Source organism: Brienomyrus brachyistius, chromosome 10 (genome assembly GCF_023856365.1).
Source record: "Brienomyrus brachyistius isolate T26 chromosome 10, BBRACH_0.4, whole genome shotgun sequence".
Lineage (NCBI taxonomy): Eukaryota > Metazoa > Chordata > Actinopteri > Osteoglossiformes > Mormyridae > Brienomyrus > Brienomyrus brachyistius.
The window spans coordinates 7649072-7663384 of NC_064542.1; the positions used below are offsets into that span (position 1 = coordinate 7649072).

Below are 14313 nucleotides of genomic sequence, written 5' to 3' on the forward strand. Positions count from 1 at the left end.
ATCATGCGTCTTCAAAACCTGGCATAAAGATATAATGTCTTTCGTCACCCACTGAATATGACTGAATCTGCTTTGATCTGCTAGAGTAGGGTGGGGGGGGGCACCTCTCCATCATCCCTGGGCCATGACTTTCTGACCAAAAGAGCCCAAAACCCAGAGACTCACATTCTACATTGTCCTCATTCCAGGAACTGAAAATGTAACCATTTTGCAGTTGAACTTCGGATGCATATGGAAAAAGAAGTTCCGCGGAAGTACCTGTATTAGATATTCATCCGCAGGACTTTTATTCTGAAAGCACAAAACAGCTGATGGACTGCACACTAACTCCAAGGTCAGCTGGAAAAGTATCAGGCATGTCTTCAGCTGGCAGCCAGGTAGCTGAAAAGACCTGTTTCTGGTAACAAAAAACGTTATGAAAGGCAGTGATAAAACCTTTTAGAAACATTATGTTGTTTAAGACAAACCTTGTTCAAAAGAAGGCAAATTACAGGGCTGCACAGTGAAAACTCAGCAGCTTTGTGTCATTCGTGTAAAATAAGCACGTCCATAATTTAATGCACCATCGCGGACGTTTCGGGTTACTTTCAAGCGTGGAGTGAGCATTCAAAGGGACGCAGGTTCAAAGGGACATGAAAAGTGTTCTTTTCACACCTCCTTCGAATGTTCTTTAAGAAATCTCACGGGCCCAAAGAATTACCAGTAGTTTGGTGACGTACCGGGAGTCAATTCACGTGTCAGATTCTCCACATGGGCCGGGTAACATCTTAAATCTCTCCATGCAGGACACATGGACTCAGTGCCGAGGAAACACGGTTAAAGAGGCGGCCAGTTCCTGAAAGTTCTAACCCACACTTTTGTAGAGAGCTGAAAACAAGATAGTTAATCTATAGGAGGAGCTCCATGAACATAAGGGACAGTGTAGCTATTCATTATCAATCTGTATATTGGTAGCGTTGACTAGAATACAAATAACTTCAGCATTACTGCTACTGTTACAATAGTGCTAAGGACATAGAAATGTTAGCAATGACATACAACACACAGATACTTAAGCGACACTGTTGCCTCACTGCCTCTATCCCATGTACGTAACGCAACACTTCCATATTATGGTAAAACACAGAGTTATCTGTGAGGCTACAATTAATAGTAAATTCCATCCACCATTCAGCACAATTCAACACCAGATGTCAATTTTATTTTAGAACAGCTTTTGAGTGGCGACTCCATAGCCACACAATGTTGATAACTGCTATGACTGACAGTTTTTCCAAGCACAAATATGACACCAATAAGAAACCATTTCAAAATATAAACATAAAATATATTACATAAAAATAATTATGCGACAACCGATACGATTAACACGCCATCGCTCATTTCCTGTATCCCGACAAACCGTTCCTTTTTAGCAGACAGGTGTAGTAATCACTACATGCTAAAATGCTACACAAACTTTACTGCGCTGCAAAAATGATTTAGCACAAATTTTACTTTAATAAGAAATTTGTCTCATTAAATGTAAAACTTAAAAAAAAACTGCCTATAAATACAACACTCTTGTATTGCCATTATTATAGTACATAAGAATCATAGGTGGAGGAACGTGTGCATAACATGCTGACATCAAACAGAACATCCACTCACTCACTCCAGCCAAGTATGACTTTACAAGCCATTCATTCAGGACACCCCCCCCCCCCAAAAAAAAAATATATATATAGTTAAATATACTTAAATACATACAAACTATAAATTTACCACTAAATGCACAGAAGTGTATTATAAAATTCCAAATGCATTACTTTGTTTTGCAACAAAGACCATTACAAACACACGCACACAAAAATCAGGACTGATTACCCATTACAGGATCACATGGCTGGATGATTCCTCAGAACAGTTAATAGAAATGCTACATTTTCATACAATGTTCGTGTTCAGACCGTCATACAAACACAATAAAACTGTAACCAGTCAAAGAGATATTTTTTAACTTCTGGAATAATTGCATCTTCATATCCAAGTTACAGAATAGTTCATCCATGAAAGACTATGGATTCTGATAAGTATTTATACATACATGATAAGTATTTATAGCTCACGCAAATCATCATCATTAACCACTAACCAGTTTGAATTATCATGAGTCAAATTATAACTATTTAATCAAGCAGTAAAAGAAGAATGATTTTGCTCCATGCCCGAAAATAACCGATAGTACATCATACATTGTGTTTGTCTGATACAGTGCAGCTTAATATAACATTTCTTGATAATCTTCAAACAGGCAACATACTACTTTTTCATAATAACATAATATTTTCAAATGAATATTGTTGTGCCATCCTAGGGACGTTAATATTCATCTCTGAAGCTCCCTGCAATGCTACAGAATTTCACAACAGAGTCATTTCTGTCCTTGGCCAGAGGGATTTTGTCATGTACATGGGTTCCCAAGCTAACCAGCTACATATAAATATTTATAGAAGTGTGCGCAAAGCTGAGATGAAACCTTTCTACCAAATTAATCCTGCCTTTGTTTGTGAGATTGATATGAATGAAGTTCCTTGACCTTCCTTACACCAACCACTTCTGTAGCATCATAGGATAGATCTCACAAACAGATATATTACACTCAAAAGTCAAGCATTCATGCAATCTTCTCATCAGGACTTCTCTTCTCCGTTTAGAAGATGTAATCGTTGGTTATCCTGAGTGAAGGCATGGCCTCGTTGACGTTCTGATCCAGCCGGTGGTACTCCACACTGTGGGAGCACAGCCCATCCCTCCATCTCCTGCTTTGGGCCAGGAGGAGTATCTACAGGGGGGCAGATAAAATCCATATGTCCATGAGACCTAACAGTTTGCACTGCCAACTGCCAAGAAAGTTCTCCAACAAGTCACACACATTAGCTAGCATTATAGATACCAAACAATACAAAACTAGTTCAATCTTCCCAACAAAGGACAGAGACATAATTTTGTACAGACCATAATTAACCTTTTTCCTGATTCTACAGCGGCTCATCCATACATCATCGTAACCATTTAATCCCAAGTAGGGTCACGGTTAGGGCGAAGCCTACCCCAGGAATAAAATTGTTCATTATCTCCAAATTACTTTGCATTTGACTATAATGAGATATGAACATCACCTCATACTCACCGAGCATCATTATTTGTACGTGCTGAAGTGCTGCAGTAAAGTCTTTGATTCATACTTTGCCAACTGTCTGCTAATTTACGCTCATAACAGACTTCCCTTATAAACCACATTATTACTGCAAACCCACAATGTTCTTACCATAATTATGCACAAATAAACTAATTCAGAATGTTGCTGGACAGTTGAATAACATTTCTGATCTATTTTGTAGGTCGCATTTGCATTTCACACACCACTGAAATGTCATTTCTTACAGATTTCAGTAAGGTTTATGAACCAGTTTTGAGATACTTCACATTTTCAAACTGCATCAACTGTCATTCATCACATAACATCACTTTCAAACTGTCATTACCTTTCTCTTGTTGTGATAGGTGATGTAAACAATGACCACCAGGAATGCAATGATGACCAAGTGGAAGAAGAAGTGGGAGTCCTCATTCTGGCCTTGGTAGATGGTGGTGGCCTTTAGCTGCACAGCAATCTTACCCATATTTTCAGCTTGATTCAGTGCTTCCAAGTCTTTGTCCATATTCTTTAAAAAGTCCACCTCTCTGTCTTGGTCCATACCATCATCACCATCCATGTCAGCCTTGCTGGGGCCACTCTGCAGATCCTGCTCATAGTTGTAGCTGTCCATTTCCATGTCTAGGTCACCCATGAGGTTTTTGGTGGTATCTTCATCGTAATCAAATTGCTCGGGCTGCTCGGCTTCCAAGCTGCGAATGCTCGTGGGTCTGGCCACTGGGGTGAAGGCTACTTTCGGCGCTGATGAGGTGGGTTTGGGGGTACCCCGGGTACTTGTAGGGGCTTTGAGTGGAGTTGCTGCACTTCTGTTGGGACTCTTGGTAGGAGAGGGCGTGGTGACACTGCTGTTCACGGTCAGCTCGGCAGCTTTCTGCTCTGACATTTTGGGAGGCTCCTTCTCTGCAACACCAAGGAGCTGTGGCGTTGTGTCCGTCTTCCCTGGGGTGGGCACAGACTCACTTGAAGGCAGTTGTTTTTCTTGTAATGGCTGCAGATTTATATTTGTGTCTGCAAAGTAAACAGCTTATAATTATTATGAGTGAGACTGCTTGTGTAGTAAAATATCTATATTTACATGGAGCCGTCAAAAAAATTTGAATCAATTTGTTTTCAAGCTTTTCTTAGCGTCACCAACACACAAAAAGAAGGACTTCCACTAAGAATACGACACTTTAGTTAAGGACAGATAAAAACAGGAATTTAAATTATACCAGGCTACTTTTGCCACAAAACATTGCATTTAAAATAAAAAAATCCAAATCAATCGGGTTTTAGTGACCTACAGAATTAAGACTAAAGTCAGATTTCCATGACTGCCAAAACATTGAGATCACCATTTAGCAAACTTTTTCAATTAAACATAATCTTCATAATGACAACACAGGAAATGAATATGAAAATGTTAAGTACCAGATGTGAGACAAGCATCATCTGAACATTGCAGACTGCAGTATTTAGCAAACAAAAACCTCTACATAATGTATTACATTAAACCAAATCTTATAATTTCATATAATCAAAAATTTGAATTATAAGTTCTACATCAGTAATGAAGATCATATATGGAGACCGTTTCAGTTGTCATATCAAGAAACATTTATATGCTATGGTACCCCAAAAATGTCCTATTACATTTTTACAGTTTTACAATGTACATTTTACAACATTCAACAACACTGATGTTACTTTAACTTTTACTTTAGTTTTAGTGAAATTTAATCTAATAACGAACTGACACTATTAGTATACAATGTAAATATAATATTTAACCATTAATATTTAGTTAATTATGTATAGCAGCTAAATTATTCCGTTAGATTAACTAAAATAGTGACAGGGGAAAAATAAGTTTTGATCAAAAAGAGAAACAGCTATCATCTTCAGAGGCAAGTTGTTCTAAAGTACATTGTTCCAAATGGCAGTGCAAAATAACCTTGCAAGATGCAACCATAAACACCTTCATTTGCACACTACAGGTACTTTTCACTTTCAAACTTGCAAAAGGTTCGAGGGCTTCAGCAGACTTACAGCGCAAAGGAATGTGCAAATTAAAAACGGTCCATTGCAAAGAGAAGCAAGTTTTTAATGCTTTGTTTAAATGTACGTTGTTGTTCTGTGTTTGATGCCGTCAGCGATTATGAAGCCGATCGACAACAAATAACAGAATTCATTCAAACTTACAGACAACAGAGTTGTACGTATTACAAGTGATTCATAGTTTTATTGCCTTTATAAACTTACTAGCACAGACGCCAAAGCTGTTTGCACCCTATATCTGCTCCTCTCACCTTTATGCATGCATCCACCCACTTATGTATTTATTTGCATATCTTTATTTATATTTCTCCCTTATTTTTATTCTATTGTTTTTGCATTTTCTCAGCGAATAACGGGAGTCTTACGTTCATAAACCTCGTATTTCTGAAATTAAGTATCGGATCAGTAACTAAAATAGATTACGAAAAAAATTCTCTAAAACAGTCATAAACCTGAATATTATGGTTATAGTCCCAGACCCCAACTGGGTCTAAGATTATAAATGTGGCTGTGTTTACATTTTTAGATCTGGTGGGAAACATTAAAGTGTAACCCACGTCTCCAGCGCATTATCCACAAAGCAACGGAATGGTTTATATAACGAAAAGGATGCTTATGCGCTGACATTTATTTGCCGGAATCGTACACTACAGGTGAGTCAGACGCTTGGATTAGTCCCTGTCCGGATTAATATTAGCATCACACTGCACCTCCGAACCACAGCAACAAAATCATTCAGTCTCCTAGTTCTCCAGCCCAGTGCAGACATGTCATCTGTACCGCCGCTGTGAACATTCATGCTTCTCCTACCTGACTCTTTATCCGAACGACAGTTGTACGGGAACAGGAACAGCGAAGCAAAGAACATAACGACCAAGTGCACTTTTAACCCCGGTGACACGCCCGCAGACTTCGCCATTTTGGTTGCTAAGCCCGCGGCTTTCTGTCCGTTTTCATGCGTGGAATGTTATTATAGCATCTGCTACGGAAGCCGATTAGGGACTGAGCAAAGGCGTTTTTGGCCATCTGCTATGGTCCGCGATGCTGGGACCTGTGTGTGTGTGTGTGTGTGTGTGTGTGTGTGTGTATGTCTAAGGAAACATTAATTAAATATGATTCATAAAATATACGTTTCGAGATGGATGGATGCATTATATATAACTGATTGTAACTGCTGTCAAATTTTGCCTGCTTCCCACAATTTCATCATGGCCTGTGTATTAATCTCTTCAAAATAAAGCTTTAAGAAGCAGAAATTTTCTGAAGGTAACTTTAAAGTTTAGTTAATAAACAACCCAGTTTCCAGCAATACATAAGCCAACCCAAACCAGTGTCACCCTGTGGACAGCCATAGTCTTGCAGCTTCACAAGATTGGTAGTATGTCTCTTTCATTCTACGGGAAGAGATGAAGTAACCAATGGAAAACCGCTCTCAGACTGACGCACAACGGTTGGACTCACGGTGGACTTCAAAGCCTGTTTTTTCCCCATTATGTAAAACATCTTACTGTTGTAGTTTTCCCCAGTACACTACACATTCGGCTGACCATTTACAGGCTGTCTTCATGTTGCTTAAGTAAAAAATAAAAAACTACAACTCGCAGTAGTCAGGAAAATTTATTATTAAGGTTCTCTTGTGAGTACAGTCAAATGTTGTTCTTCACAAATTTCAACATCGAATTTGGATGGTTACATTCCCCTCTAAAATGCATTCCCTTTTAAACTAAAGGTTTGTTAGGAAAAAAAAGGCAGGAGTGCCATCTTGACACATGTTTCATCATCATCAGTTAATGCGAAATGCAATACCAAGTCAAGTCAAATGACAGCATGATGCAGAACAAAATAAATTAGAATGAAAAAATGAATAACTCCAAAAGACGCATAAATGCAAAAAAACTCAATTTCAATCAAGTTCAATATGAAAGACTGAACTCTTTAGTTAGAATGCAATTTCGCAACAACAATACTTCAGTTTATAAGGATTACAAAATAAAATATGCTTAACTAAAACAATGTAATAACACTTAGGTGCTCCACCAATGGTCCTCATAACAGTAGAGTTGGGATTTTTCACCAAGCATTTTTGCTGAAAAAATAAAATATTTTATTGGAATTAGATATGAAAGACACAATTATGCATTTTCACTCTCTGCTGCCATAGAACTTCAACCAATGAAAAGTAACCCCATATCCTCTAAGACATATTATTTCTTTGCTTGCTTAGTTCTAGAATTCCACAATGTCAAATTGTTGTCCGACTTTAAAAATGATGGATCATCACGTAACAGAAATGAACAGTACAGCACTCAGTCCCACATGATACAAACTCAAAAGGAAACAATTGGTCCAGGTTTTCCATTCAAAAACATTTTTCAGGTTGGTATTTTTCTGCTCCATGTTTTTAAGCTTCAAATTCCAGACCAACACCTAGTTTATGTCCTCCAGCATTGATGTTCTTGCCATCCAAGAGAGCAGAAAGACTCAGCTTAATGCCTGGGGAGAATAAAAGACATTTAATACTTCAAAATAAATGTATGTGCAATTAAAACAAAAATGAGTATATTATGGATTATTTTCACAAAGTCATTACCGTAACATATCAATTTTCTCTAAATGAAAAGACAGACTCAAATTATACAACTGAATTGTTGACTTTGTTTCTGAGGTAATTAAACCATCCATCCATCCATTTTCCAAACCGCTTATCCTACTGGGTCGTGGGGGGGTCCGGAGCCTATCCCGGAAGCAATGGGCACGAGACAGGGAACAACCCAGGATGGGGGGCCAGCCCATCGCAGGGCACACTCACACACCATTCATTCACACAGGCACACCTACGGGCAATTTAGCAACTCCAATTAGCCTCAGCATGTTTTTGGACTGTGGGGGGAAACCGGAGTACCCGGAGGAAACCCCACGACAACATGGGGAGAACATGCAAACTCCGCACACATGTGACCCAGGTGGAAACTCAAACCCGGGTCCCAGAGGTGTGAGGCAACAGTGCTAATCACTGCACCACTGTACCACTGTAATTAAACCATTTTGTGAATATTACTATATTCATATATATTTCAATGCTTTCAAAAACTGCAAATGACAATATTTGTATCCTATGTGTGCCTAAGTCTGGCAATATCTAATAAAAACCAGACATAATATGATGCCTTTAAGCATTTTTTTTTTACCCAAAAGACCTTAATCTTCATTAGTATTTTGAGCCAGAAAGACTGGATTATGCTGTTGTACAGCTGGAAGAAACCTGCTTAGATTAGCAGGTAATGATTCAAACACAAAAACTCCGTGTATATATAGCTCCGTGTGGAGGTTTGGGGAAGCTTGGACAACTTTAGCTTTTTGTTGATTTCCTAAGGAAAACAACGTGATCACAACTTCTCGATTGAAAAAAGTTAATGTACGGCTGCCATTTATGTGATTATTTTAAAGGAGCGAAAAATAGCACTTAACCAAGCATGGGTGTGGATGCAATATGTGTGGGGGTGCGTCAGGCCAGTGGCAAAGAAAATACTCCATGGATAGAAGGAATAACACATTCTGCACTGTGCCTGCAAATTCTGAAACCCAAAGTCCCACACTGAAGCTGAACACTCCCACGAGACAAAGAACGAGCATTTTCATCGATTCTGGAATAGCTGTCAAAGTCCCCACACTGAAATATTATTCAAAACATCTGGGTGGATCTCAAATGTGCAGTAAAGGCAACAGCACCTAAGGGTATTCCTGAATTTGAAACATTCTGCAGGGGAGCTGAGTACAAGAACGGCTTGGGGGTTGTGGATTCTGGGGGCGGGGGGGGGGGGGGTTTCGGCGTTTGCGTTTTTCACACTGCTATAGGAATCATATAAATGGCAACTGCACATGCGTGATAAATGCGTAACGTTTAAGCTGTGGTGTTCACATTGGTTTCTGTAGGAAATTAACAAGATGTACACAAGGGCGCCCAAACTTTATTATAACAGCAGAGCTGCTCATTGCTCTGTTTACCTGGCTTCAGTGTTTGAGCGTATCCCAGACCTATAAGGCTGGAGTTGGTCGCTTTGGCCTGAAAGAAATTAACCATGCACATTAAATACAGTGACCCTCTAAAGCATTTCAAACACATGACACTTGTACTCAGAATGGCACATTTATAAACCAGATGAAGATTCTCCTGACTCTTACTGATATGCATCTCTAAAGCAAAAAAAAAAAGCAGAACGGTGTACCGAGAAAGAGGCTTTGTCGTCGATTTGATATTTTGCTGCGATTCCAAAATGCGTGTTGCTGTTCCCTGCAGTCCACGCCAGGCTGATGGCCGTTTCCAAGCGTTCATTCACTTTCTGGTAGATGGAGCCTCCAAATTCTGTGCCATCGTTCCTGCCAAAAAAAAAAAAAAAAATATATATATATATATATATATATATATATATATATATATATATATATATATATATATATATATATACATATATATACATATATTATATATATACATATATATATATATTGGTCCCATTGTCCAGTTAAGCATCTAAGTCAGAAAAGTAGTTTTGACTGAGCATACGATCAAGCATATTTTCCGCAAGACGCAGCAGAAATCTGGAGGTCAGAAACCTCCACACGTCACTCACACGTTAGTGTGCAGCTGGAACTCGTCACTCATGTATCCCACTGCGAAGTTGCTCTGAGTGACCCGGTTCCTCCCCACCTCAAACGTCGTTTGGTAGCCAGCCAGCCAGCCCTCTACAGCAACCACGGCTGAGCCGTGCACTGAGGTCCCGCTGATGTCGTAATCCACATCGCAGCCCAGGTTAATGTACTCCCGGCTATAGCCGGTCTTGACCTTACCGATCTTTTTCCTGCGGAAAAAAACTACGTTACTTACGTTAAAACATAAAGCTTAACTTTACAGGTTATCAATAATTTGGATAAAGAGAGAGATTCCCAGAACTACACATACAACTATTAAGATCCATGCTTTACCCACAACTGAACTGTGTTTGCCACAGGTTATTTTCAGCGATAGATACATGAGCTGAACTGGCATAAAATATGAGCTAAATTTGCCTACTCTAAGTTAGCACATACAACGTAATAACTTGCTAAAACCAGCTATAACAGTCACTTGAAACTGACACAAATTTGCATAACAGTAAACATAGTTCAACAGTTGAAACCATGAAACAGGAACGCTGTAACACATGAAGAACATACCCTTCCGGCTTTATTTTTTGTTGTAATTGTAGCATACAGCATGTATCAATACTTATGAGTACACAGCTCTACCACAAATAACCTCAGCGTTGGGAAATGGCTCCCACTCCTCACCCAGTAATTGGCGAAAAGGACGAGTCAAAAGTGAGCTTCAGTCCTTTAGCTGGCTGAAGAGAAGACAGAAGAAGTCGAATGTAGGCATCATCAGGTGGACATTAAGTTCAATGTGTCCCTGGGTCAACAAGGGAGGGGCCTGCATTTATTTCTTTGAGCAATCGCAGTCTTCATCGTATGACAACATCACATCGGTCTGTTTTTTTTTCTCTCATTTTAGAACTCAAGGCTTCTGACCATCAGCACAGGAGCGGAGTGGCTCAGTAGGTCAAGCCTCTGTGCCAGCGATCGCAATGGTGCCGATTGTTATTATATTCATTATCATTATTATTAGTATTATTATTATCATCATGAAATAAAGACGCACCCTTACATTGCTCCATACAGCATTTGCAGGTAAGCATACTCCTATACTGTTTATCTTAACAAAAGGAAGACACGACAAAAGATACTTTAGAAATCTGTACACCATAACGCTTAATAGAAAACACTGATTTTAATTGATGTGGTGATGTCATACGACAAGCACTGTGATTGGTTAAAGAAGTGAAACACAAGCCCCTCCCTTACTGACCCAGGGACACATTGAACTCGTCAAACTCAGAGCATCACTAGGCGGCAGTTCAGGCGCCCACTGGCAGCAGAGCATCACACACTCGTGTTACCTGGTCCTCCAGGGTGATCTCCGTGCCCAGGGTGTTGTCCGTGTTCCACCTTTCAGTTAAGGTAAGCCCATGCTCAGCCCATTTATACTTGGTCTCTAGGCTACCTATCACCTTCCTGGTCTCTGTATTGGCAGAGCCAGAGGTGGTGAATTGCTATAAAACAGAAGCCATACACAGTTACACAATATTCAACAGCACCAAGATGATTTCAAACTGTAAACTGAAAAACACAATTAAATTACTTGTGATTTCCTGGACAATCCAAAAACGCAATAAGAGGACAGATTCTAAGACATTATTTTGATGTATTGTTATTTCTCACTGTCCTATACGTCACGCTTCTTCACTGTAAAGATCAGTCAGCAATCTAGTGGAGGACCATTCTCTGCCTTGACACCAGCACTCACCAATCCATTCTCTGACTGTGTTTTCAAATCCAACTTGAAGAGCCCAAATCCTTTAAAATGAAACAGAAATTGAGTTTGTGCAAGACAAATAATAACCACTATTGTAAATAAAAAATAAAACTATCAATGTTAATACTAATCAAGTAACGTTAGAGGTTTACTGTACATTATTAATTGTACTTTTCCACATGTTGCAAAACATGGCGAACGATGATGTAACAAATAGAAATAAAACAAACACAGAAATTTAATGCACTGCATAACTGATTAGTAGTTAAACCAAATCAGAATGTGTTCAGCAAAATAAATGATCGACATAAAATGTATCCATCTACATCCAGCCTGGTCAGGGATGTGGGGCCTGCAGTCTGTGTCGTAAGGTGGGGGGGGGGGGGGTCACACCCCAGACGGATGGACACACTCTATGGACACCTCAGGCATTCCAGCTAGATAGCTAGTAAGTTAGTTAGTCACGTTGACTTTTAACACCGTGCCTGGCACCAAAGTTATGTTAACTGCAAGCAAATGGACAATAAAACAAACTGAACAATTAAAAAGGTTATAACTTCTTAATTATGAAGCCTACACTCAAGGAAAAAGGGAAGAGACAAAGGGCAAAACACCTACCGTATCCTTTGGAGAAAACATCTTTAGCCGACAGGCCAAGGTCTGCATAGGTAGGTGGGATGACCATCCTATACTCTGAAAATAAAAATACTATTAAGTACTATCAAGGTCAAATGGACGACGCCCACTGCAACTGCATGCTGTCTGCATGCATCACTTTCACAAGTGTCACTGAATCGGCATCAGCACACAAATAACTTATTGGGTTATACTCCAAGAAAATCAGCCAGTATTTTTCAGACGGCATGTTAAATTCAGCTTTAATAATTTTAAGATGGTACATAATACTGAGGAATAACAACCACAAACCAATCATTATTAAAAAGCTCTCATTTGTGACGTCTTTCCAGAAGAAACCAAATCATTCTGGATTCCAGGCCAAGACTAAAGCATTCAATACCTAACCTGTATTCTTTCACAACTACAACAAAAACCTTAAACAAATTAGTGTATTTTACTTAAAATTCCAGCAATTGTTTATGTGTTTGCTATATTAAAAATAAATATACGGCATGTCATGTGCAAGACACTGATTATATTATTTAAATCAAAGCCGATTCTGATATTAGTGGCAGTTTCCCATCTACACTATGGGCCACTTTTCAGGTCTCAGCATCAACATTCTGCTCTTTAAACGCACGAATAGGTTACAGCATAACACTACGACAGGAGATATTCTAACAAGAAAATATAGGTAACTGACATGAGATAATTAAAAAGCTGTATGCATCCATCGGGGAGTCACAATGAACATTGTCACAATGAATCATAGCATCTGTCGCCCAGAATGGACGAGCATCTCCTCCATTAACATCCTGATTCCTCTCGCAAGGCACCAGGCCACAGCGCTGAAGTTCTCCCCCGCTACCAGCTCCGGACCTCGGGCGGCGGTGCCACCCCCACCGGACAGACCGAGCCCAACCGTGGCCTGATCATCCAGCAGAATACCCAGGTGTTTCAGTGACGCAGAGATAAAATGATTTTATCCAGCGATTGCCTGGGCCAGTTTATACTGTCAGATTTAGCACCTAATCGAAGTCTGAAGCACGTTCAGTGTTTTCCTAGCTCCACTGCATCGAAGGCTCGTCCCCTTCATGAACCAATTTATACGAATAAATATAGTGCAGAACCCAGCTGCTAATCGATATTACAATGCATTCACGTTGATACTATTAGGTATGATATACCGATGCAAATGTAGCTATAGGGCGTAACTATGTTGCAGCGATCGCTCAGCATGACACAAAAGAAAGAGGCGCAGATTGTTAGGCAGCCATGTAAAACAATAATAACAATGTTTCTGTATTATTTTCGGCGCTGCGCCGAGGCCCGATGCAGCCACGACGGACAGCAGCGTTACCTGAGCTGGCCGATCGCTTCCACAGCCGTGCAGAGACTTGCGAGCTGCTCCCAATTCGTAGCGGATCGCAGTTCGCTTTGGTCCGGCGCAGACAGGCGTCCGTCCCAGCGCAGTGTCAGACTGAAACGCCCCCCTCATCCTGATAAACAGGGATCTCCAAAAATAATTCCCATGGAGACATTTTCAGTCTAAATTTAAATTCTTCAACTATATGCTATTTGGTATTTCCATGTTTTTAAGGGCAATAGGCATGAATGCATAAAAGATAGGATACTGAATTTATCTGAACAACTTCAATACAGTGAGCATCCCGGACACATACAGCCCCCACGACATAACGTATTCTCTGATTAAATATTACTAACTTATGGTTAGTACTCAGCTTTGTAGCTGGGGTGGGGGCCCAAGATCTCTGTGTCACAATCGGGGCCAGAAAGCTCCCGGGGACACGTAGGTATTAAGGTCCTTGGAAGACTGGGAAAGAGGCCCAGTGTCACAAAGCACACTCTGCTTCATTGGGCAGTGATTCTATATAAAAATATACAGGGCAAGTGGAGAGGCACAAGGCAGACGATCCCTAACCCTAAGTGATCAGGAAAGAAGGTGCAAAGGCCGGAAAATACTGAAATGTTATACCACAGTATGATTGCGATTTGTTTACATAAACCTTTTGTGTGGTTAATATAGAGG

General features: G+C 39.9%; 2 protein-coding genes across 3 annotated transcripts; both read right to left on the reverse strand.

The window, feature by feature from the left end:
- Positions 1 to 1174: 1174 nt before the first annotated feature.
- Positions 1175 to 6208, reverse strand: LOC125750485 (keratinocyte-associated transmembrane protein 2-like). Its single transcript, XM_049028353.1, has 3 exons — positions 6047 to 6208; positions 3528 to 4207; positions 1175 to 2824 (listed from the first exon to the last, which is right to left on the reverse strand). Exons 1-3 carry the CDS (start codon positions 6153 to 6155, stop codon positions 2693 to 2695), a joined length of 921 nt encoding a protein of 306 aa, XP_048884310.1. The 5' UTR covers positions 6156 to 6208; the 3' UTR covers positions 1175 to 2692.
- Positions 6209 to 6834: 626 nt separating this feature from the next.
- On the reverse strand, positions 6835 to 13776 carry LOC125750487 (voltage-dependent anion-selective channel protein 1-like). Of its 2 annotated transcripts, XM_049028357.1 has the most exons (9): positions 13624 to 13776; positions 12264 to 12338; positions 11637 to 11686; positions 11230 to 11382; positions 10565 to 10617; positions 9868 to 10095; positions 9463 to 9613; positions 9242 to 9299; positions 6835 to 7729 (listed from the first exon to the last, which is right to left on the reverse strand). In XM_049028357.1, the coding sequence occupies exons 2-9, from the start codon at positions 12328 to 12330 to the stop codon at positions 7638 to 7640; spliced, it is 852 nt and encodes a 283-aa protein (XP_048884314.1). In that variant the 5' UTR covers positions 12331 to 12338; positions 13624 to 13776; the 3' UTR covers positions 6835 to 7637. The 2 variants fall into 2 exon arrangements, with proteins under 2 accessions (XP_048884314.1, XP_048884315.1); XM_049028358.1 differs by lacking the exons at positions 11230 to 11382; positions 11637 to 11686; positions 12264 to 12338; positions 13624 to 13776 and having other exon boundaries at positions 10451 to 10589.
- Positions 13777 to 14313: the final 537 nt, after the last annotated feature.